At 52.4% G+C, this 21,528-nt stretch overlaps 1 protein-coding gene across 3 annotated transcripts in view; it reads left to right on the forward strand.

Annotated features, from left to right (window-relative positions):
- GALNT13 (polypeptide N-acetylgalactosaminyltransferase 13) overlaps positions 1-21,528 on the forward strand; it is a 102,019-nt gene that overhangs the window by 69,098 nt on the left and 11,393 nt on the right. For all 3 annotated transcript variants that reach the window (XM_068166759.1, XM_068166757.1, XM_068166758.1), the window contains exons 8-12: positions 4,143-4,260; positions 7,434-7,614; positions 13,018-13,157; positions 16,982-17,080; positions 19,419-19,553. In XM_068166759.1, the coding sequence (XP_068022860.1) occupies positions 4,143-4,260; positions 7,434-7,614; positions 13,018-13,157; positions 16,982-17,080; positions 19,419-19,553 (673 nt within the window). The remainder of the gene's footprint in view (positions 1-4,142; positions 4,261-7,433; positions 7,615-13,017; positions 13,158-16,981; positions 17,081-19,418; positions 19,554-21,528) is intronic.

Below are 21,528 nucleotides of genomic sequence, written 5' to 3' on the forward strand. Positions count from 1 at the left end.
TAAGAATGGAATGGAATGGAATGGAATGGAATGGAATGGAATGGAATGGAATGGAATAGAATAGAATAGAATAGAATAGAATAGAATAGAATAGAATAGAATAGAATAGAATAGAATAGAATTAACCAGGTTGGAAAAGACCTTTGAGATCATCAAGTCCAACCTATCACCCAACACCATCTCATCAACCAAACCATGGCACCAAGGGCCTCATCCAGGCTCCTCCTAAACACCTGCAGTGATGGCAACTGGAGGTGTTGGATGCAGTGCTGGAGGCTGGGAGTGCCAAGCCCAGCCATTCCTGGGCAGTGCCAGTGCCAAATGTAGCTCAGGTTGGTGCTGAATGCCCATGGGTGCAGCCAGCTGAAGCCCACAGCCTGATGGAACCTTTCAGTCTTCTCCTGCCACTGGAAGATCCTTGCACAAATCCTTGCACAAGGTTTGTAGGCTGCAGAAGGCCTCTTGGCTTGGAGCAGACTCATTTCCCCTCCTCCCTTTTTCTGCCTCCAGCAAGCTTCTGAAGCTGCAGGGCTAAGAAGGGAAGCTGCCTGTGACCTGATCTTGGCTCACATCTGGGCTCCTCACGCCTGCAGCATTAAACCCAGGAGGTGGTGGTGTGCTGGGCAGTTCCTGTCCCTCCCCAGCCCATTCCTGTGCCTTCCCTCCTTGCCCTTCAGCTTTTAGTTTTCAGGTGAGGACACTCCAGGAATACTAATAGTAATAATTATTTTATGCCATGAGAAAATCTCTTCTTGATATTAAATGAGTTACTGAGAGGGGGGAAAAGGCAAAAGCAAGGGTTAGGAGCGTGCTTGATTTGTCTTCTTCTGCTTCTTCTGGCTGAGGAAGCTGAGAGCTGACTAGCTGTTGCTGCCTGGCTGAAGGACAGAGGATAGGAACTTGGTGTCAAAGTCTTCTCCCAAGCTCTTCAAATCCTGGTCTTGTTCCTCGGGGATGTCTCTGTTGTGATTTGAGCCCTTTTGAGTGCTTGGGGAGGTTGGAGGACATGAGTTGAGGTGATCTTATGTGGGTTTGGGGGGCAACCAGCCTCCCCCACCACATCCTTCTGTCTCTGGAGCTGGAGAGATAGAGACTTGCTGGGTGGGATGTGCAGCCTCCCCCACCACATCCTCTCTCTCTGGAGCTGGAGAGATGCAGACTTGAGGGGTGGGCTGTGCAGCCTCCCCCACAACATCCTCTCTCTCTGGAGCTGGAGAGGTACAGACTTGAGGGGTGGGCTGGGCAGCCTCCCCCACAACATCCTCTCTCTCTGGAGCTGGAGAGGTACAGACTTGAGGGGTGGGCTGGGCAGCCTCCCCCACAACATCCTTCTGTCTCTGGAGCTGGAGAGATGCAGACTTGAGGTTTGGGCTGTGCAGCCTCCCCCACAACATCCTCTCTCTCTGGAGCTGGAGAGGTACAGACTTGAGGGGTGGGCTGGGCAGCCTCCCCCACAACATCCTTCTGTCTCTGGAGCTGGAGAGATGCAGACTTGAGGTTTGGGCTGTGCAGCCTCCCCCACAACATCCTCTCTCTCTGGAGCTGGAGAGATGCAGACTTGCTGGGTGGGCTGTGCAGTGGATGGGTTAGATGATGACATCCAAGGGGTAAGTGGTCACTGGCTTGATGTTCAGGTGGAGGTGGGTGACAAGTGGTGTCCCCCCAAGCATCTGTACTTGGGCCAGTGCTGTGCAGTGCCTTCAGCAGTGATGTAGACTGTGAGGTTGAGTGCACCCCCAGCAAGTTTGCTGATGGCACCAAGCTGAGTGGTGAAAATGCTGAAGGCTGAAGGATGGGATCCATCCAGAGGGACCTGGACAGGCTGGAGAAGTGGACTGGGGAGAACATCAGGAGGTTGAAAAAGGCCAAGTGCAAGGTCCTCCAGCTAGGTTGGGACAACACTCAATATCTATCCAGGCTGGGGGATGAGGAGATTGAGAGCAGTCCTGCAGGGAAGGACTTGGGGGTGGTTCTGGATGAGAAGCCAGCAGTGGGCACTTGCAGCCCAGCAGGCCAGTGGCATTCTGGGCTGCAGCAAAGGAACTGTGGCCAGCAGATGGAGAGAGGGGATCCTGCCCCTCTGCTCTGCTCTGCTGAGACCTCACCTAGAGTGGTGTGACCAGCCCCCAACACAAGAGAGACATGGACCTGCTGGAGTGGGTCTAGAGGAGGTCAGGAAGATGATCAGAGAGCTGGAGAACCTCTCCTGTGGGGCCAGGCTGGGAGGGTTGGGGTTGTTCAGCCTGGAGAAGGGAAGGCTCCAGGGGGACCTCATAGCTGCATTTCAGTATATGAAGAGGACCTTCAGGAAGGCTTGGGAGGGACTGTTCAGAAGGGCCTGTGGGGACAGGATGAGGAGCAGTGGTTGGAAACTGGAGCAGGGAAGATACAGGATGGACAGCAGGAGGAAGTTCTGCACGGTGAGGGTGGTGAAACACTGGAACAGGCTGCCCAGAGATGTGGTGGAGGCCCCATCCCTGGAGACATTCAAGACCAAACTTGATGTGGCCCTGAGCAACCTGCTGTAGTTGGAGGTGCCCCTGCTGACCGCAGGGGGGTTGGCCAAGAAGACCTGTGAAGGTCCCTTCCAACCTGCTGCAATCTGTGAACCTCAGGGCTGGGCTCCTGCTGGTTGGGGTGAGGCTTTTGCAGCCTCAGGTACATTTGAAATGCTTGACAACACACCAAGCAGATGGTTCCAGGGCAGCAGGACACCCCCAGACGAGGAGGAGCTGCACTCTGACTGGATTTGCCTGTTGTAAGGAGTCACAATCCGGTTAGGAGAGATTATGCCTGGTAATTTGTATGCACACCCAGGCCTCCCTCCACAGCAGAGCCCAAGGCAATGAAGTCTCTTTGCTCAGCATCTCAGATTGGATTTGCTCTGGATGCAGAAGGCCAACAGTCCATCCACTTTACCATCACAAGGCTCCTGGAATACACCTATGGAAATGGGATTTGGGGAGGGGGGGGTGGGGAGGGGGGCTAGGAAGCAGCCCTGCTGCTCTGACTCAGGCAGGGCTCTCTATAGGATAGGATAGGATAGGGTAGGATAGGATAGGATAGGATAGGGTAGGGTAGAATAGGATAGGATAGGGTGGAATGGAATGGAATGGAATGGAATGGAATGGAATGGAATGGAATGGAATGGAATGGAATGGAATGGAATGGAGTAGGATAGGATAGGATAGGATAGGATAGGATAGGGTAGAATAGGATAGGATAGGGTGGAATGGAATGGAATGGAATGGAATGGAATGGAATGGAATGGAATGGAGTAGGATAGGATAGGATAGGATAGGATAGGATAGGATAGGATAGGATAGGATAGGATAGGATAGGATAGATTAGAATAGAATAGAATAGAATAGAATAGAATAGAATAGAATAGAATAGAATAGAATAGAATAGAACAGAACAAACCAGGTTGGAAGAGACCTTTGAGATCATCACATCCAACCTGTCATCCAGCACCACTTAAACAACTAACCCATGGCACCAAGCACCCCATCCAATCTCCTCCTGAACACCTCCAGTGATGGTGACTCCACCACCTCCCTGGGCAGCCCATTCCAATGGGCAATCACTCTCTCTGTGTAGAACTTCTTCCTAACCTCCAGCCTAAACCTCCCCTGGCACAGCTTGAGACTGTGTCCTCTTGTTCTGGTGCTGGCTGCCTGGGAGAAGAGACCAACCCCCACCTGGCTACAACCTCCCTTCAGGTAGTTGTAGACAGCAAGAAGGTCACCCCTGAGCCTCCTCTCCTCCAGGCTGCACAACCCCAGCTCCCTCAGCCTCTCCTCTCAGCTTCAGGGGTTGGGGGTGGGGTGGGGGGGAGGCTCTGCCTGAAGGCCTCAAGGTTTGCCAGTGCAACCTGTGCTTGTCTTTGGGAAGAGCTTTTGTGTTGTGGAGCTGCTTGCAGTCAGAACAATGCCTTGAGGGAGGGAAATGTGCTGTAGTGTCACAACAAAACTGCCACAGTGTCTTTCAAAAGGTCTTTGTGCTTTGCTTTTCCCTCTTCCTTTTGGTTTTCTTCTTTCTTTCTTTTTTTCTCTCTCTCTCTCTCTCCTTTTCTTTTCCTTTCCTTTCTGTCTCTGTTTTGCTGTTTCCTTTTGTCCTGTTCTCTTTTGTTTCCCAACTAGGACCCCAACTATGGCTGGTGGCCTATTTTCTATTGACAGAAACTACTTTGAAGAGATAGGAACTTACGATGCAGGAATGGATATCTGGGGTGGAGAGAATCTTGAGATGTCCTTTAGGGTAAATTTTCCTTCATTTTCCTCCCCTCACCACTCTCAGACCTGTGCTGTGGCAAACAAACCAACACCAAGCCCCCCCTCCCTGTGCTGCAGGCAGGGCTGGCTCTGCAAGCTGTGGGCTGAGCAAAGCCCTCAAGGTGTTTGGGGGGGCGGGGGTGGGGGGTGGCTCCTTGGAGTGGTTTGGTCCTTGGGTTTTTTTGTTCTGTGGTTTTCCTTTGCTGCATGAAGCCTGCTCTGACTGTTGGAGCCTCTCAAGGTGATGTGCTTGAGTAACTCTCTGCTTTCTGGCATGGCCCTTCTGTGAGCCACTGAAGATGGTAGCTAAGGGCAAGAAGGTGTAAAGCTCTGGGGGAGGGGGTAATGAATAAATCAAAGAATCATAGAATTGGGTGGGTTGGAAAAGAGCTCTAAGGTCAGCCAGCCCAATCTTCCAGACAACACCACCAGGGCCATCAAACCATGGCCATGGCCACATTCTTGAACCCCTCCAGGGATTGGGGACTCCAGCACCTCCCTGGGCAGCCTGTTCCAGTGCCTGACCACTCTCACAGCAAAGAAATTGTTACTCATCTCCAAGCTAAACTTCTCCTGGGGCAATTTGAGGCCATTTCCTCTTGTTCTGTCTCTTGTTTCTTGGAAGAAGAGACCAACCCCCACCTGGCTCCAACCTCCTTTCAGGCAGTTGTAAGAGCAATGAGGTCTCCCCTCAGCCTCCTCTTCTCCAGGCTGAATATCCCCAGCTCCCTCAGCTGCTCCTCACCAGCCCTGTTCCCCAGACCCTTCCCCAGCTTTGTTGCCCTTCTCTGGACCTGCTCCAGCCTCTCAATGTCCTTCTTGGAGTGACAGACCCAAAACTGACCACAGGATTCAAGGTGTGGCCTCCCCAGTGCCCAGCAAATCAGGGCACAATCCCTGCCCTGCTCCTGCTGGCCACAGCATTGCTGATCCAGGCCAGGATGCTGGTGGCCTTCTTGGCCACCTGGGCACATCTTGGCTCATCTTCAGCTGCTGTCAGCCAGCACCCCCACGTCCTTTTCTGCTGGGCAATTTCTAGCCACTCTGCCCCAAGCCTGGAGCATTCCTGGGGATGCTGTGACCCAAGTGAAGTTGGGGCTGTTCAGTCTGCAGAAGAGAAGGCTCCCAGGTGACCTCATTGTGGCCTTCCAGGATCTGAAGGGGGCTACAGGAAGGCTGGGGAGGGACTGCTCAGGAACTCAGGTAGTGATAGGACTAGGGGGAATGGAATGAAGCTGGAGGTGGGGAGATTCAGGCTGGAGGTGAGGAGGAAGTTCTTCCCCATGAGAGTGGTGAAGCCCTGGAATGGGTTGTCCAGGGAGGTGGTTGGGGCCCTGTCCCTGGAGGTGTTTAAGCCCAGGCTGGCTGAGGCTCTGGGCAGCCTGATGTAGTGTGGGGTGTCCCTGCCCATGGCAGAGGGGTTGGAACTAGATGATCCTTGTGGTCCCTTCCAACCCTGAATGATACTATGATACTAAGTGCAGGACCCAGCCCTTGGCCTGACAGAAGCTATGAAGTCCTAGAGTGTAAGAAGAAAATCAGATCTCTGTTTTCACACCTCTGTGTGCTCAGGAACTTGCAAGCTGTGGCTGGGGTGTTGCCCAGAGCACTTTCATGTGCTTCAAAGCAGTTCCACCCCCAGAGGAAGGGCTTTGGAACTAGATGATCTGTAAGGTCCCTTCCAACCCAAACCACTCTCTGAGTCTCTGATTTAACCCTGACAAGGGTAACCTCAAAGCCATTTGCTGCTGCTGCTGGATATTGCATAAACGCATGCAGGTCAAGGGTGGCTCTCCTCCCTCCTCTGCTCTCCCCTGGTCAGGCCACATCTGGAGTATTGTGTCCAGTGCTGGGCTCCCCAGTTCAAGAAGGACAAGGAACTACTGGAGAAGGTACAGCAAAGGGCTCCAAAGATGCTGAGGGCACTGGGACAGCTCTGTGATGAGGAAAGACTGAGAGAATTGGGGCTGTACAGTCTGGAGAAGAGCAGCCTGAGGGGGGAATCTCATCAATGTTGAGCAGTACCTTAAGGGTGGAGGTCAGGAGGATGGGACCAGGCTTTTATCAGTGGTGCCCAGTGGCAGGAGAAAGGGCAGTGGGCACAAACTTGCCCATAAGAAGTTCCTTCTAAACAGGAGGAGGAACTTCTTGAATTTAAGGGTGACAGAGCCCTGGAGCAGGCTGCCCAGAGAGGTGCTGGAGTCTCCTGCTCTGGAGACATACCAAACCCACCTGGAGTGGTTCCTGTGGGACCTTCTGTAGGTGACCCTGCCTTGGCAGGGGGGTTGGACTGGATGATCTCCAGAGGTCCCTTCCCACCTCTACTGTTCTGTGATGAAGAATAGGATAGGATAGGATAGGATAGGATAGGATAGGATAGGATAGGATAGGATAGGATAGGATAGGATAGGATGGAATGGAATGGAATAGACCAGACCAGAGCAGGTTGGAAAAGACCTTTGAGATCATCAAGTCCAACCTATCACCCAACACCATCTCATCAACTCAACCATGGCACCAAGCACCCCATCCAGTCTCCTCCTACACACCTCCACTGATGGTGACTGATGGTCCCCCTTCTCTGGACCTGCTCCAACCTCTCCATGTCCTGTTTTGGAGTGAAGGGCCACAGCTGGAGCAAGACACCTTTCTAAGGTGGTGTTTTGGGGATGTTTATGCTATGAGGGCTGAGGAGCAGATGACCAGGAGCTGCTCATGTTGCTCTTCAAGCCTCTGCACTTCCATTGCCATTTTCTCCATTCTAAACACCCCCAGCTCCCTTAACTGCTCCTCACCAGCCCTGTTCCCCATCTCCAGCTTTGTTGTCCTTCTCTGGACCTGCTCCAGCCTCTCCATGTCCTGCTTTGGAGTGAAAGGCCCAAGCTGGAGCAAGACACCTTTCTAAGGTGGTGCTTTGGGGATGTTTATGCTATGAGGGCTGAGGAGCAGATGACCAGGAGCTGCTCATGTTGCTCTTCAAGCCTCTGCACCTCCATTGCCACCCAGAGCTGCGCCCTTGGTGTCACCCTCCGACTTGCGGTTGGATTTCCCCGTCGGGTGGTGACCTTGGGAGATGAATCAGGAAGGGACTGCCAAGCTGCCTGCCAGCCCCTCCTGCTCTCTGCTTTAGTGCCTGTCTTGTGCCTGTCTTGGTTTCAGATCTGGCAGTGTGGTGGCTCCCTGGAGATCGTCACCTGCTCCCACGTGGGGCACGTGTTCCGCAAGGCGACACCGTACACCTTCCCGGGGGGCACGGGCCACGTCATCAACAAGAACAACAGGAGGCTGGCAGAGGTCTGGATGGATGAGTTTAAGGACTTCTTCTATATAATATCCCCAGGTGAGAAAGTGTTCTGGGAGCCTCTGGTGCCTGAAGGTGTCTTGAACACAGGAAAGGGGAGTGTAAGGCACAGGCAGGTGAGTGGAGATGTCTGTAGATACCTGCTGGATGTGGAGGCAAAGGTTGGAACTAGAGGAGTCTCCTCAGGGGGAACCTCCTGGCCACAGCTGGAGTCCTGTGGCCAGTTCTGGGCCCCTCAGGTTAGGAAAGATGTTGAGATGCTGGAAGGTGTCCAGAGAAGGGCAACAAAGCTGGGGAGGGGTCTGGAGCACAGCCCTGTGAGGAGAGGCTGAGGGAGCTGGGGTTGCTTAGCCTGGAGAAGAGGAGGCTCAGGGGAGACCTTCTTGCTGTTTACAATCCTTGAAGGGAGGTTGTAGCCAGGTGGGGGTTGGTCTCTTCTCCCAAGCAAGCAGCACCAGAACAAGAGGACACAGTCTCAAGCTGTGCCAGAGGAGGTTTAGGCTGGAGGTTAGGAAGAAATTCTTCCCAGCAAGAGAGATTTGCCATTGGCATGTGCTGCCCAGGGAGGTGGTGGAGTGACCATCCCTGGAGGTGTGTTTGGGAAGAGCCTGGCTGAGGCACTTGGTGCCATGGTTTAGTTGATTAGATGGTGTTGGCTGATAGGTTGGACTTGATGACCTCAAAGGTCTCTTCTTAGAATACATAGAATAAACCAGGTTGGAAGAGACCTTCAAGATCATCATGTCCAACCCATCAACCAATCCAACCCACCTAAACAACTAACCCATGGCACCAAGCACCCCAGCAAGTCTCCTCCAACCTGGTTAATTCTAATTCTAAAATTCTAATTCCAGTCTGTGCCCACTGTCCCTTGCCCTGTCCCTGGGCAGCACTGACAAGAGTCTGGCCCCAGCCTCTTGCCCCCCACAGCTCCTTTAGCTCTTGCTGAGTATTGCTCAGATCCCCTCTGGGGCTGCTCTTCTGCAGGCTCCACAGCCCCAGGGCTCTCAGCCTTTCCTGAGGTGTCCCTGGCCATGGCAGGGGGGTTGGAACTGGCTGATCCATGAGGTCCCTTCCAGCCCTAACAATTCTGTGATTCTAAATGCTCCATGTGGTGGCTGCCTTTCCAGTTGCCTTGGTTTCAGCAGCAGCAGCAGCAGCAGTGGGGGAGGATTGTTGTTTGTCAGCAGCATTTTTTTCACTTGGATTTCCAATCTTGGGCTTTCCAGCCTGTGTTTCATCAGCTGGTTTCCAAGGTGAGGTGACATCTCTTCTGCCACTATAAAAACACCAAGACTTGCTGTAGGCCATTTGCATTTCCTCTCCTGAGCACAGAGAGCAAAGCAGGGCTGTTGTTAATGACCCACAGCTCAGCAGCCTGGCATCTTAACAGAGATCCCTTCAGGCAGGGAAAGCTTCTGGTGAAGGCACCAAGTTGGGGCAGGAGTTGATCTGTCAGAGGGTAGGATTGCTCTGCAGAGGGACCTTGACAGGCTGGACAGATGGGCAGAGTCCAACAGGATGGCATTCAACAAGTCCAAGTGCCAGGTGCTGCACATTGGCCACAGCAACCCCATGCAGTGCTACAGGCTGGGGTCAGAGTGGCTGAGAGCAGCCAGGCAGAAAGAGACCTGGGGGTACTGGTGGATAGTAGGCTGAACATGAGCCTGCAGTGTGCCCAGGTGGCCAAGAAGGCCAAAGGCATCCTGGCTTGTATCAGGAACAGTGTGGCCAGCAGGAGCAGGGAGGTCATCCTGCTCTGTGCTCAGCACTGGTTAGGCCACACCTTGAGTCCTGTGTCCAGTTCTGGGCCACTCAGTTTAGGAAAGATGTTGAGATGCAGGAAGGTGTCCAGAGAAGGGCAACGAAGTTGGGGAGAGGTTTGGAGCACAGCCCTGTGAGGAGAGGCTGAGGCAGAGTCATCTGTAGAGATAATGGACTTCAGGGTTGAGTTTATGACCACTTAGTGCTTCTCTAAGCCTCCTCAGCTCTTAAACATCCTTTCCTGCTCAGCTGCCAGCCCCTCCCTGCCCTCTGCAATTGAGGCTAAAAGGTGAAATTCCATCATTTCCCCAGCACTTTATGTGAAGCCTGGGTGAGAGTTGAACTAATTGCTGGCTTGAAGTTAGGATTCCAAGAGAAGAGCCTGGCTTGTACTCAGCAGCTGATGTGCAGGGCCTCCTTTCAAGTGTAATTATTTAATTAGGTTGCTAATGACTCCATCAATTTAGGAAGGAAGAGCTCTTGATAAACATTTTTTGCTCTTCCCCTCCTCCAGTCACAGCATTTCAGTGCTGGAGGATTGCTGCAAGCACACCAAAGCCAGGAGAAATTCCTTGATCCCATGGAGCCTGCAGGGAGATCATGGAATGGGTTGGGTTGGAAGGGACCTTTCAAGGTCATCTCATAGCAATATGGAATGGGTTGGGTTGGAAGGGACCTTTCCAGATCATCTCATAGCAACATGGAATGGGTTGGGTTGGAAGGGACCTTTCAAGGTCATCTCATAGCAATATGGAATGGGTTGGGTTGGAAAAGGCCTTTCCAGGTCATCTCATAGCAACATGGAATGGGTTGGGTTGGAAGGGACCTTTCCAGATCATCTCATAGCAACATGGAATGGGTTGGGTTGGAAAAGTCCTTTCAAGGTCATCTCATAGAATGGTTTAGATTGCAAGGGTCCTTTGAGGGTCATCTCATGGAATGGTTTGGGTTGGAAAGGACCTTTCAAGGTCATCTCATGGGAGTATGGAATGGTTTGGGTCAGAATGGACCTTTCATGGTCATCTCATGGAATGGTTTGGGTTGGAAAAGTCCTTTCAAGGTCATCTCATAGAATGGTTTAGATTGCAAGGGTCCTTTGAGGGTCATCTCATGGAATGGTTTGGGTTGGAAAGGACCTTTCAAGGTCATCGCATAGAAGTATGGAATGGTTTGGGTCAGAAAGGACCTTTCAAGGTCATCTCATGGGAGTATGGAATGGTTTGGGTCAGAATGGACCTTTCATGGTCATCTCATGGAATGGTTTGGGTTGGAAAAGTCCTTTCAAGGTCATCTTATAGCAACATGGAAAGATTTGGATTGGAAAGGGCCTTTCAAGGTCATCTCATAGAAGTATGGAGTGGTTTGGGTTGGAAAAGGCCTTTCAAGATCATCTCATAGCAACATGGAAAGGTTTGGGTTGGAAAGGGCCTTTCAAGGTCATCTCATAGCAACATGGAAAGATTTGGGTTGGAAAAGTCCTTTCAAGGTCATCTCATGGAATGGTTTAGATTGCAAGGGTCCTTTGAGGGTCATCTCATGGAATGGTTTGGGTTAGAAAGGACCTTTCAAGGTCATCTCATAGAAGTATGGAATGGTTTGGGTTGGAAAAGGCCTTTCAAGGTCATCTCATAGCAACATGGAATGGGTTGGCTAGGAAAAGGCCTTTCCAGGTCATCTCATAGCAACATGGAAAGGTTTGGGTTGGAAGGGCCTTTCAAGGTCATCTCATAGAAGTATGGAATGGTTTGAGTTGGAAAGGACCTTTCAAGGTCATCTCATAGCAACATGGAAAGGTTTGGGTTGGAAAGGACCTTTCAAGGTCATCTCATAGCAACATGGAAAGGTTTGGGTTGGAAAGGACCTTTCAAGGTCATCTCATAGAAGTATGGAATGGTTTGGATTGGAAAAGGCCTTTCAAGGTCATCTCATAGAGTGGTTTAGATTGCAAGGGTCCTTTGAGGGTCGTCCCATGGAATGGTTTGGGTTGGAAAGGACCTTTCATGGTCATCTCATGGAATGGTTTGGGTTGGAAAGGACCTTTCATGGTCATCTCATGGAATGGTTTGGGTTGGAAAGGACCTTTCAAGGTCATCTCATGGAATGGTTTGGGTTGGAAAGGACCTTTCATGGTCATCTCATGGAATGGTTTGGGTTGGAAAGGACCTTTCAAGGTCATCTCATAGAAACATGGAAAGATTTGGGTTGGAAAGGACCTTTCAAGGTCATCTCATGGAACTATGGAATGGTTTGGTTCAGAAAGGACCTTTCATGGTCATCTCATGGAATGGTTTGGGTTGGAAAGGACCTTTCAAGGTCATCTCATGGAATGGTTTGGGTTGGAAAGGACCTTTCATGGTCATCTCATGGAATGGTTTGGGTTGGAAAGGGCCTTTCAAGGTCATCTCATAGAAGCATGGAAAGATTTGGGTTGGAAAGGACCTTTCAAGGTCATCTCATGGAACTATGGAATGGTTTGGTTCAGAAAGGACCTTTCATGGTCATCTCATGGAATGGTTTGGGTTGGAAAGGACATTTCATGGTCATGGTCAAACTGTCACAACAGAACCTGCTCAGAAGTCTGTCCCCAGCTTTCTGAGCAGCCCTTGAAGCACTGCAAGGCCACCAGAAGGTCTCCCTGCAGCCTTCTCTTCTCCAGGCTGAACAAGCCCAACTCTCTCAGCCTGGCCTCACAGCAGAGGGCTTCCAGCCCTGCCAGCATTGCTGTGGCCTCCTCTGGCCCTGCTCCATCAGCTCCCTGTCTGTGCTGTGCTGAGGGCTCCAGAGCTGGCCCCAGCCCTGCAGGTGGGGTCTCAGCAGAGCACAGCAGAGGGGCAGAACCCTGACCCTGCTGCCCACACTGCTGGGGATCAGCCCAGGACACAGCTGGCTTCTGTGCTTGGAAACTTGTGCCACCACTGTGCTGAGGGGACACAGTGACCATGCTCTCTACATCTCTTGTGGGATCCCAAGACCTGGAAAGCCTTTAGAGGACACAGTCTCAAGCTGCACCAGGGGAAGTTTAGGCTGGAGGTGAGGATAAAGTTCTTCACTGAGAGAGCTGTTGGCCACTGGAATGTGCTGCCCAGGGAGGTGGTGGAGTCATCATCCCTGGAGGTGTTCAAGAGGGGATTGGATGTGGCACTCGGTGCCATGGTTTAGTAGTCATGAGGTGCTGGGTGACAGGTTGGACTGGATGATCTTTGAGGCTTCTTCCAACCTTGGTGATTCTGTTATAAACCTACCCCAGTGAGGTGGGCATGCCACAGGCACCAAAGACTCCCCATCTCTACCTCTAAGTTGCATTAGACTGTGACACTGGACTGAACAGGCTTCCCAGGGAGGTAGTGGAGTCACCATCTCTGGAGGGGTTCAAGAGAGGTGTAGGCATGGTACTTGGGGACATAGCTCAGTGGCCATGATGGTGGTGGGTTGATGGTTGGACTTGGTGATCTTAGAGGTCTTTTCCAATCCAAATGGTTCTATGATGCTATGACAGCATCTCCCTTCAGGGGAGCCTTGCCACCAGTGCCCTGCCTGCAGTGGCCAGCAGCTGGGCATGGAGGAGAAGGGAATGGTGAAAACCAGAGGGGCTGGATGTGACCGATGGGATGATTGCTCCTCCAGGGCTCTCTCACACCCCATGCTCTGATCCTCTGCCTCTTCTCTTGACAATTCCAGGTGTGGTGAAGGTGGACTATGGTGATGTGTCTGTCAGAAAGGCACTGAGAGAGAACCTGAAGTGCAAACCCTTCTCCTGGTACTTGGAAAACATCTACCCAGACTCCCAGATCCCGCGGCGCTACTACTCCCTGGGTGAGGTAGGAACCTTGGCCTGGACTCAAACTGGGGTGGGTAAAGGCTTCAAACTGGGAGAAGCTTCATGTAGCTTGTGTCCAGTTCTGGCCTCCTCAGTTTAAGAAGGACATTGGGACACTTGAATGTGCCAGACAAGGGCAACAAAGCTGGGGAGAGGCCTGGAGCACAGCCCTGTGAGGAGAGGCTGAGGGAGCTGGGGTTGCTTAGCCTGGAGAAGAGGAGGCTCAGGGGAGACCTTCTTGCTCTCTACAACTCCTTGAAGGGAGGCTGTAGCCAGGGGGGGGTTGGTCTCTTCTCCCAGGCAAGCAGCACCACAACAAGAGGACACAGTCTCAAGCTGTGCCAGGGGAGGTTTAGGCTGGAGGTGAGGAGAAAGTTCTTCCCAGCAAGAGAGACTGGCCATTGGAATGTGCTGCCCAGGGAGGTGGTGGAGTCCCCATCACTGGAGGTGTTCAGGAGGAGACTTGATAGGGTGCTTGGTGCCATGGGTTAGTTGATGAGATGGTGTTGGGTGATAGGTTGGACTTGATGATCTTGAAGGTCTCTTCCAACCTGGTCTGGTCTGGTCTGGTCTGGTCTGGTCTATTCTATTCTATTCTATTCTATTCTATTCTATTCTATTCTATTCTACTCTACTCTACTCTATTCTATTCTATTCTATTCTATTCTATTCTATTCTATTCTATTCTATTCTATTCTATTCTATTCTATTCTACTCTATTCTACTCTATTCTACTCTATTCTATTCTATTCTATTCTATTCTATTCTATTCTACTCTACCCTATTCTATTCTAATGGGATGAGGTTCAACTGTCAAGTGCTGCACTTGGATCACAACTACCCGCTCTTTCTTCCCCCCCTCCACTGTTAGGCTAATCTCAGCTGGCCAGATCTGAGATTGCCCTTCCCCCTTCTCCTCCTGGCATTAGGCTTAGCCAGACCCAAGAGGCCTTGAGATAACTCCCCTTCCATTAGCAGATAGGGAGCATCTCCCATGGGAGCAGTGAGGGAAGAAGGAGGGAGTGTGAGACCTTGCAGATGGCTTTATAGGGAGCAGGACATGATGGGGATGAAACGCACAGCTTCCTGTGTCCACCCACTGGGCTGGACAGCCAGAGGTGTATCTTGTGTGGCAACAGCAGCAGCAGGAGGCACCCAGCCTGAACTGCCACAGCTTGGAAGAGTTCAAGGCCAGGCTGGATGAGGCCTTGAGCAACCTGGGCTAGTGGAAGGGCTCATGGCAGGGGATTGGAACTGCATGATCTTTAAGGTTCCTTCCAACCCAACCCATTCTCTGACTGTATGATCTTCAACCCTGACCTCACTGAAATGCCAACACTTCCATCTCCTGAGTCAAAATGAGGAAGATGGTGAAGATTGGGATGGACCTTACCTCTGAAAGAGACAGGGGAATGGTCTCTAAGGGCCTGCATCTTCTCCTCTGCTCTTTAGCAGATGTGGCATGAGCCAAAGCCTCCCTCATCAAGTGGAGATATGGTCAAAAGGACTCCTTGGATGGCAGGGGGGTTGGAACTGGATGACCTTCAAGGTTCCTTCCAACCCAAACCATTCTGTGAAGCTGTGGCTCACCAGAGCTCTTCAATGGTCTGAAGAGCCATGGAACCATAGAATGGTAGGAGCTGGAAGGGACCTCTGGAGAGGATGGAGTCCAAGCCTCCTGCCAAAGCAAAGGGGCTTCAGTTTTGCACCCAGGAAGGGAATTTCCCATCAAAGCTTGCAGTTCTAGGGAAGAAACAGAAACCACAGAGAGCCTTCCAGGTCAGGCATCAACCAGTGAGAGCTGATTTTACAGCAAGGAAAGAGCTCTTCTGCCAAGTGTCAGCTGAGAAGGCTCTGTGTGGGGTTGTCAGGCTGGGAAATAAAAGTGGGAGAAAGTAATCAAACAGTGATTAAACCACCTCATTTCTTCCCCCCCAGTTTCCATGGAAACAGCAGCTCAGGCAGGAGCTGGGGATTCAAACTCCTACCTGCCTGCTGCAGCTGCTGACTGCCAGCTGAGCTGCAGAGTGGGGTTTGTAGACCTGAAGCTCAAGGACCAGCAGGAATGGACAGCATCCTCCTGGAGAAGTGAGAGGAAGTGGCCTGGGGAGGTTTAGGTTGGAGATGAGGAACAATTTCTTCCCTGCAGGAGTGGTCAGGCACTGGAACAGGCTGCCCAGGGAGGTGGTGGAGTCACCACCCCTGGAGGTGTTCAACCTGTGGCCATGGCACTGTGGAACATGGTTTGATGGCCATGGTGGGGTTGGGTTGATGGTTGGGCTCCATGATCTTGGAAGTCTCTCCCAAGTGAAACAGTTCTATGATTCTATGAATTTTTAAACCATCTCAGGCCTTTTCCTCTCCTTCAGCAGGGGGCCTGCAGGAAGGCTGGGGAGGGACTTGTCAGGATCTCAGGTAGTGATAGGACTAGGGGGAATGGAATGAAGCTGGAGGTGGGGAGATTCAGGCTGGAGGTGAGGAGGAAGTTCTTCCCCATGAGAGTGGTGAAGCCCTGGAATGGGTTGTCCAGGGAGGTGGTTGAGGCCCCATCCCTGGAGGTGTTTAAGCCCAGGCTGGCTGAGGCTCTGGGCAGCCTGATGTAGTGTGGGGTGTCCCTGCCCATGGCAGGGGGGTTGGAATTAGATGATCCTTGTGGTCCCTTCCAACCCTGGCTGATACTATGATACTATGAACCTCTGACTTGTGGGTGCACCTGAGATCACTGGCTCACCCATGCTCTCTTGGCCAGGCAGGAGGTGATCATGCCCTCAGCTAGCAGCAGGGAAGATTCAGGTTGGGTGTTAAAAGAAGCTACCCTGAAAGGCTTCTCAGAGTGGAACAGGCTGCTCAAGGAGCTGGTTGAAACCCCAGCCCTGGCAGAGGGGGATGTGATGCTCAGTCCTCACTGAATTGTTCGGGTTGCAAAAGCTCTCTAAAGTCATCCAGTCCAACCACCAACCCAACACCACCCTGGCCATCAAACCATGGCCCCAAGTGCCATGGCCACAGGTTTCTTGAACACCTCCAGGGATGGTGACTCCACCACCTCCCTGGGCAGCCTGTTCCAGTGCCTTGCACTAGCCCAGGTTGCTCAAAGCCTCACGCAGCCTGGTCATAAACACTTCCAGGGATGAGCTATCCACAGTTGCTCTGGGCAACCTGTTCCTGTGCCTCCCCACCCTCATGGAGAAGAACTTCTTCCTGATGTTGAGTTGCTGGAAGGTGTCCAGAGAATGGCAACGAAGTTGGTGAGGGGTCTGGAGCACAGCCCTGTGAGGAGAGGCTGAGGGAGCTGGGGTTGCTTATCCTGGAGAAGAGGAGGCTCAGGGGAGACCTTCTTGCTCTCTCCAACTCCCTGAAGGGAGGTTGTAGCCAGGCAGAGGTTGGTCTCTTCTCCCAGGCAAATCAGCACCAGAACAAGAGGACACAGTCTCAAGCTGTGCCAGGGGAGGTTTAGGCTGGAGGTGAGGAATAAGATCTACACACAGAGAGATTGGCCATTGGGATGTGCTGCCCAGGGAGGTGGTGGAGTCACCATCCCTGGAGGTGTTTAGGAAGAGCCTGGCTGAGGCCCTGGGTGCCATGGTTTAGTTGATGAGATGGTGTTGGGTGATAGGTTGGACTCGATGATCTCAAAGGTCTGTTCCAACCTGGTCTGATCTGATCTATTCTATTCTATTCTATTCTATTCTATTCTATTCTATTCTATTCTATTCTATTCTATTCTATTCTATTCTATTCTATTCTATTCTTACCCTGCTGCAGTTGTCCTCAGCTCCCCTCTCAGGCTAAACAGCCTCTCATTTCCTCTCTTTCTGCCCTCAGATCAGGAACGTGGAGACCAACCAGTGCCTGGACAACATGGGCCGCAAGGAGAATGAGAAAGTGGGCATCTTCAACTGCCATGGCATGGGAGGAAACCAGGTGAGCTCAAACACACAAGCTCCTGCAGAATCACAGAGTCAGCCAGCTTGGAAAAGACCTCAGAGATCATCAAGTCCAACCTGTCACCCAACACCTCATGACTACTAGACCATGGCTCTGAGTGCCACATCCAATCCCCTCTTGAACACCTCCAGGGATGGTGACTCCACCACCTCCCTGGGCAGCACATTCCAATGGCCAATCTCTCTTTCTATGAAGAACTTCTTCCTAACATCCAGCCTAAACCTCCCCTGGCACAGCTTGAGAGTGTGTCCTCTTGTTCTGGTGCTGCTTGCCTGGGAGAAGAGACCAACCCCCACCTGGCTACAACCTCCCTTCAGGGAGTTGTAGACAGCAAGAAGGTCTCCCCTGAGCCTCCTCTTCTCCAGGCTAAGCAACCCCAGCTCCCTCAGCCTCTCCTCCCAGGGTTGTGCTCCAGACCCCTCCCCAGCTTTGTTGCCCTTCTCTGGACACCTTCCAGCATCTCAACAAATTTCCTAACCTGAGGAGCCCAGAACTGGACACAGGACTCAAGGTGTGGCCTAACCAGTGCTGAGCACAGGGCAGAATGACCTCCCTGCTCCTGCTGGCCACACTGTTCCTGATGCAGGCCAGGATGCCATTGGCCTTCTTGGCCACCTGGGCACACTGCAGGCTCATGTTCAGCCTACTATCCACCAGCACCCCCAGGTCCCTCTCTGCCTGGCTGCTCTCAGCCACTCTGCCCCCAGCCTGTAGCTCTGCCTGGGGTTGGTGTGGCCAATGTGCAGAAGCCAGCACTTAGATCTTGGGAGGTCTCTTCCCACCTGGTTGGCTGTGTGTGGATTCTGTGCTGTGTGTGTGGTGTGGAGAGGTCTCTTTTAAGTAGCTGTGAAATGCAGGCTGGTTCCTCACCCTCTCAGGATAATTATGTCTCTAATTGTAGCCGGGTGGCAGCAAAATGCCAGCCTGATGGTTCTACACTCCCTTAATTAGCCTTCATTTGTCTTGCTGAACAGGACATGTTTTTCAACCCCAGCTTGAGAAACTGCCTGCTGGAAGGAGGTGTTGGAAGGAGGTTGATTTGGGGGTTAGGTTTATTTCCAGAAGGACCATGAGGTGGTCACCACTAGCTGATGAACCTTCAGACCTCTCCTCAGTGCAGCACAGGGACTGTGCTTTTGTGGGGGGGTTTGAGGACACCTCACAGAATGCATCAGGTTGGAAAGGACCCTCAAAGGGCATAGAATAGAATAGAATCATGGAATCAATAAGGTTGGAAAAGACCTCAGAGATCATCAAGTCCAACCTGTCACCCAACACCTCATGACGAACTCAACCATGGTACCAAGTGCCTCAGCCAGGCTCTTCCTAAACACCTCCAGGGATGGTGACTCCACCACCTCCCTGGGCAGCACATCCCAATGGCCAATCTCTCTTGCTGGGAAAAATTTCTTCCTAATATCCAGCCTAAACCTCCCCTGGCACAGCTTGAGACCTTATTGCTCTCTACAACTCCCTGAAGGAAGCTGTAGCCAGGTGGGGGTTGGTCTCATCTGCCAGGCACGAAGCACCAGAACAAGAGGACACAATCTCAAGCTGTGCCAGGAGAGGGTTAGACTTGATCTTCCCAGCAAGAGAGATTGACCATAGGAATGTGCTGCCCAGGGAGGTGGTGGAGTCACCATCCCTGGAGATGTTTAAGAAGGGACTGGATGAAGCACTTGGTGCCATGGTTGAGTTGATGAGATTGTGTTGGGTGATAGGTTGGACTTGATGATCTTAGAGGTCTTTTCCAGCCTGGCTGATTCTTTGGTTCTGTGAAATCCAAGTCAGTGCTTGGAGCAGACAATAGTTCTACTGCACTGGAGTGAAGATCATGGATGTCTTGGCTCAGCAGTTCACAGGCTCACAGGATGTTAGGGGTTGGAAGGGATCTCCAAAGATCATCAAGTCCAACCCCCCTGCCAGAGCAGGAGCACAGAATCCAGCACAGGTCACACAGGAACACATCCAGATGGGGCTGGAAAGGCTCCAGAGAAGGAGACTCCACAACCCCTCTGGGCAGCCTGCTCCAGTGCTCTGTGAGTCTCCCAGTGAAGGAGTTCCTCCTCATGCTGAGGTGGAACTTCCTGTGCTGGAGTTTCTATCCATTGCCCCTTGTCCTATCCCAGGGTGCAAGTGAGCAGAGCCTGTCCCCTCCCTCCTGACCCCCAGCCCTCAGATATTGATAAGCATTGATTAAATCCCCTCTCAGTCTTCTCCTCTCCAGACTGAACAGCCCCAGGGCTCTCAGCCTCTCCTCCCCACTAAGGCTTGTGCTTAGGTGCTGCTCACTGTCATGCTGTTGTGCTTGCAGGTGTTCTCCTACACGGCTGACAAGGAGATCCGCACCGATGACCTCTGCCTGGACGTCTCGCGGCTCAACGGCCCGGTGGTCATGCTGAAGTGCCACCACATGAGGGGCAACCAGCTCTGGGAGTATGATGCTGAGGTACCACAGAACCATAGAATTGCCAGGGACCTCAAGGAGCAGCCAGTCCCAGCCCCCCTGCCATGGCCAGGGACACCTCACACTACAGCAGGTTGCTCACAGCCACATCCAGCCTGGCTGCAAACACCTCCAGCGATGAGGTCTCCCCTCAGCCTCCCTTTCCCCAGGAACCCCAGTGCCCTCAGCCTCTCCTCACCTATCTCCAAACAGAACTAAGGGGAAAGAAGGAGAAACAGCCCTGCAGGCTTTCAGTTGTGCAACCCAGGCCTCTGGGGCCTTGGAGCAGAGGTAGGATGAGTTTACCCCAGACACAACAGCTCCAATTCCCATGAAGGATGGAGCTACCTAAGGTCCTGCAGTGATTCTGTAGAACTGAGTTGGATCACAACCTCCAACCCAGCACCTCCATGGCCATCAAACCATGGCCCAAAGTGCCATGGCCACAGGTTTCTTGAACACCTCCAGGGCTGGGGACTCCACCACCTCCCTGGGCAGCCTGCTCCATAGCTTGAATCACAGAATCCTTTCGGTGGGAAAAGACTTTTAAGACCATGAGTCCAAGCACTCTCTAAAGCCATTGTCTCCCACTTGTGCCTCCTTAAACCTCACAAATCACAGAACTGTCAGGGTTGGAAGGGACCTCAAGGCTCAGCCAGTTCCAACCCCTCTGCCATGGCCAGGGACACTTCACACTACAGCAGGTTGCTCACAGCCACATCCAGCCTGGCTGCAAACACCTCCAGGGATGAGGCTTCCACCACCTCCCTGGGCAACCTGTGCCCAACCTTAATGATTCTATGATTCTATGACTCTAAAGGTAGGAAAATGTGAATCTCTTTGCAGCATCTCCTAGCAGGAGCTGCTTTGACCTTCCTGCACAGAGAGCTGAATTCCTGGAATCATAGAACAGTTTGGAAGGGACTGCTCAAGATCTATCACAGTATCACAGTATCACTTAGGTTGGAAAGGACCTCGAGGATCATCGAGTCCAACCTGACACCGCAGACCCCATGACTAGACCATGGCACCAAGTGCCACATCCAATCTCCCCTTGAACGCCTCCAGGGTCGATGACTCAACCACCTCCCTGGGCAACCCATTCCAATGCCGAACGACTTGCTCGGTGAAGAACTTCCTCCTCACCTCGAGTCTGAACCTCCCCTGGCGCAGCTTGAGACTGTGTCCCCTTGTTCTGGTGCTGGTTGCCTGGGAGAAGAGGCCAACTCCCTCCTGGCTACAACCACCCTTCAGGTAGTTGTAGAGGGCAATAAGGTCACCCCTGAGCCTCCTCTTCTCCAGGCTAAACAATCCCAGCTCCCTCAGCCTCTCCTCACAGGGCTGTGCTCAAGGCCTCTCCCCAGCCTTGTTGCCCTTCTCTGGACACGCTCAAGTGTCTCAATGTCCTTCTTAAACTGAGGAGCCCAGAACTGGACACAGTACTCAAGGTGCGGCCTAACCAGAGCAGAGTACAGGGGCACTATGACCTCCCTGCTCCTGCTGGCCACACTATTCCTAATGCAGGCCAGAATGCTATTGGCCCTCCTGGCCACCTGAGCACACTGCTGGCTCATATTCAGGTGGCTGTCGATCAGCACCCCCAGGTCCCTCTCTGTCTGGGAGCTCTCCAGCCACTCCGACCCCAGCCTATACCTCTGCATGGGATTGCCATAGCCAAAGTGCAGCACTCGGCACTTGGACTTGTTGAAAGCCATCCCATTGGACTCTGCCCATCTTTCCAGTCGGTCGAGGTCCCTCTGCAGAGCCTTTCTACCCTCTAACTGACTAACATCTGCCCCTAACTTTGTGTCATCTGCAAACTTGCTGATGACTGACTCTACCCCTTCATCCAGATCATCAACGAATATGTTGAAGAGGACAGGGCCCAGCACTGATCCCTGGGGGACACCACTGGTGACTGGCCTCCAGCTGGATGCGGCACCGTTCACGACCACTCTCTGGGCCCGGCCCTCCAGCC

This window comes from Melanerpes formicivorus, unplaced genomic scaffold (assembly GCF_026170545.1).
Source record: "Melanerpes formicivorus ecotype bairdi unplaced genomic scaffold, bMelFor1.0.p_v2 SCAF_106, whole genome shotgun sequence".
NCBI lineage: Eukaryota > Metazoa > Chordata > Aves > Piciformes > Picidae > Melanerpes > Melanerpes formicivorus.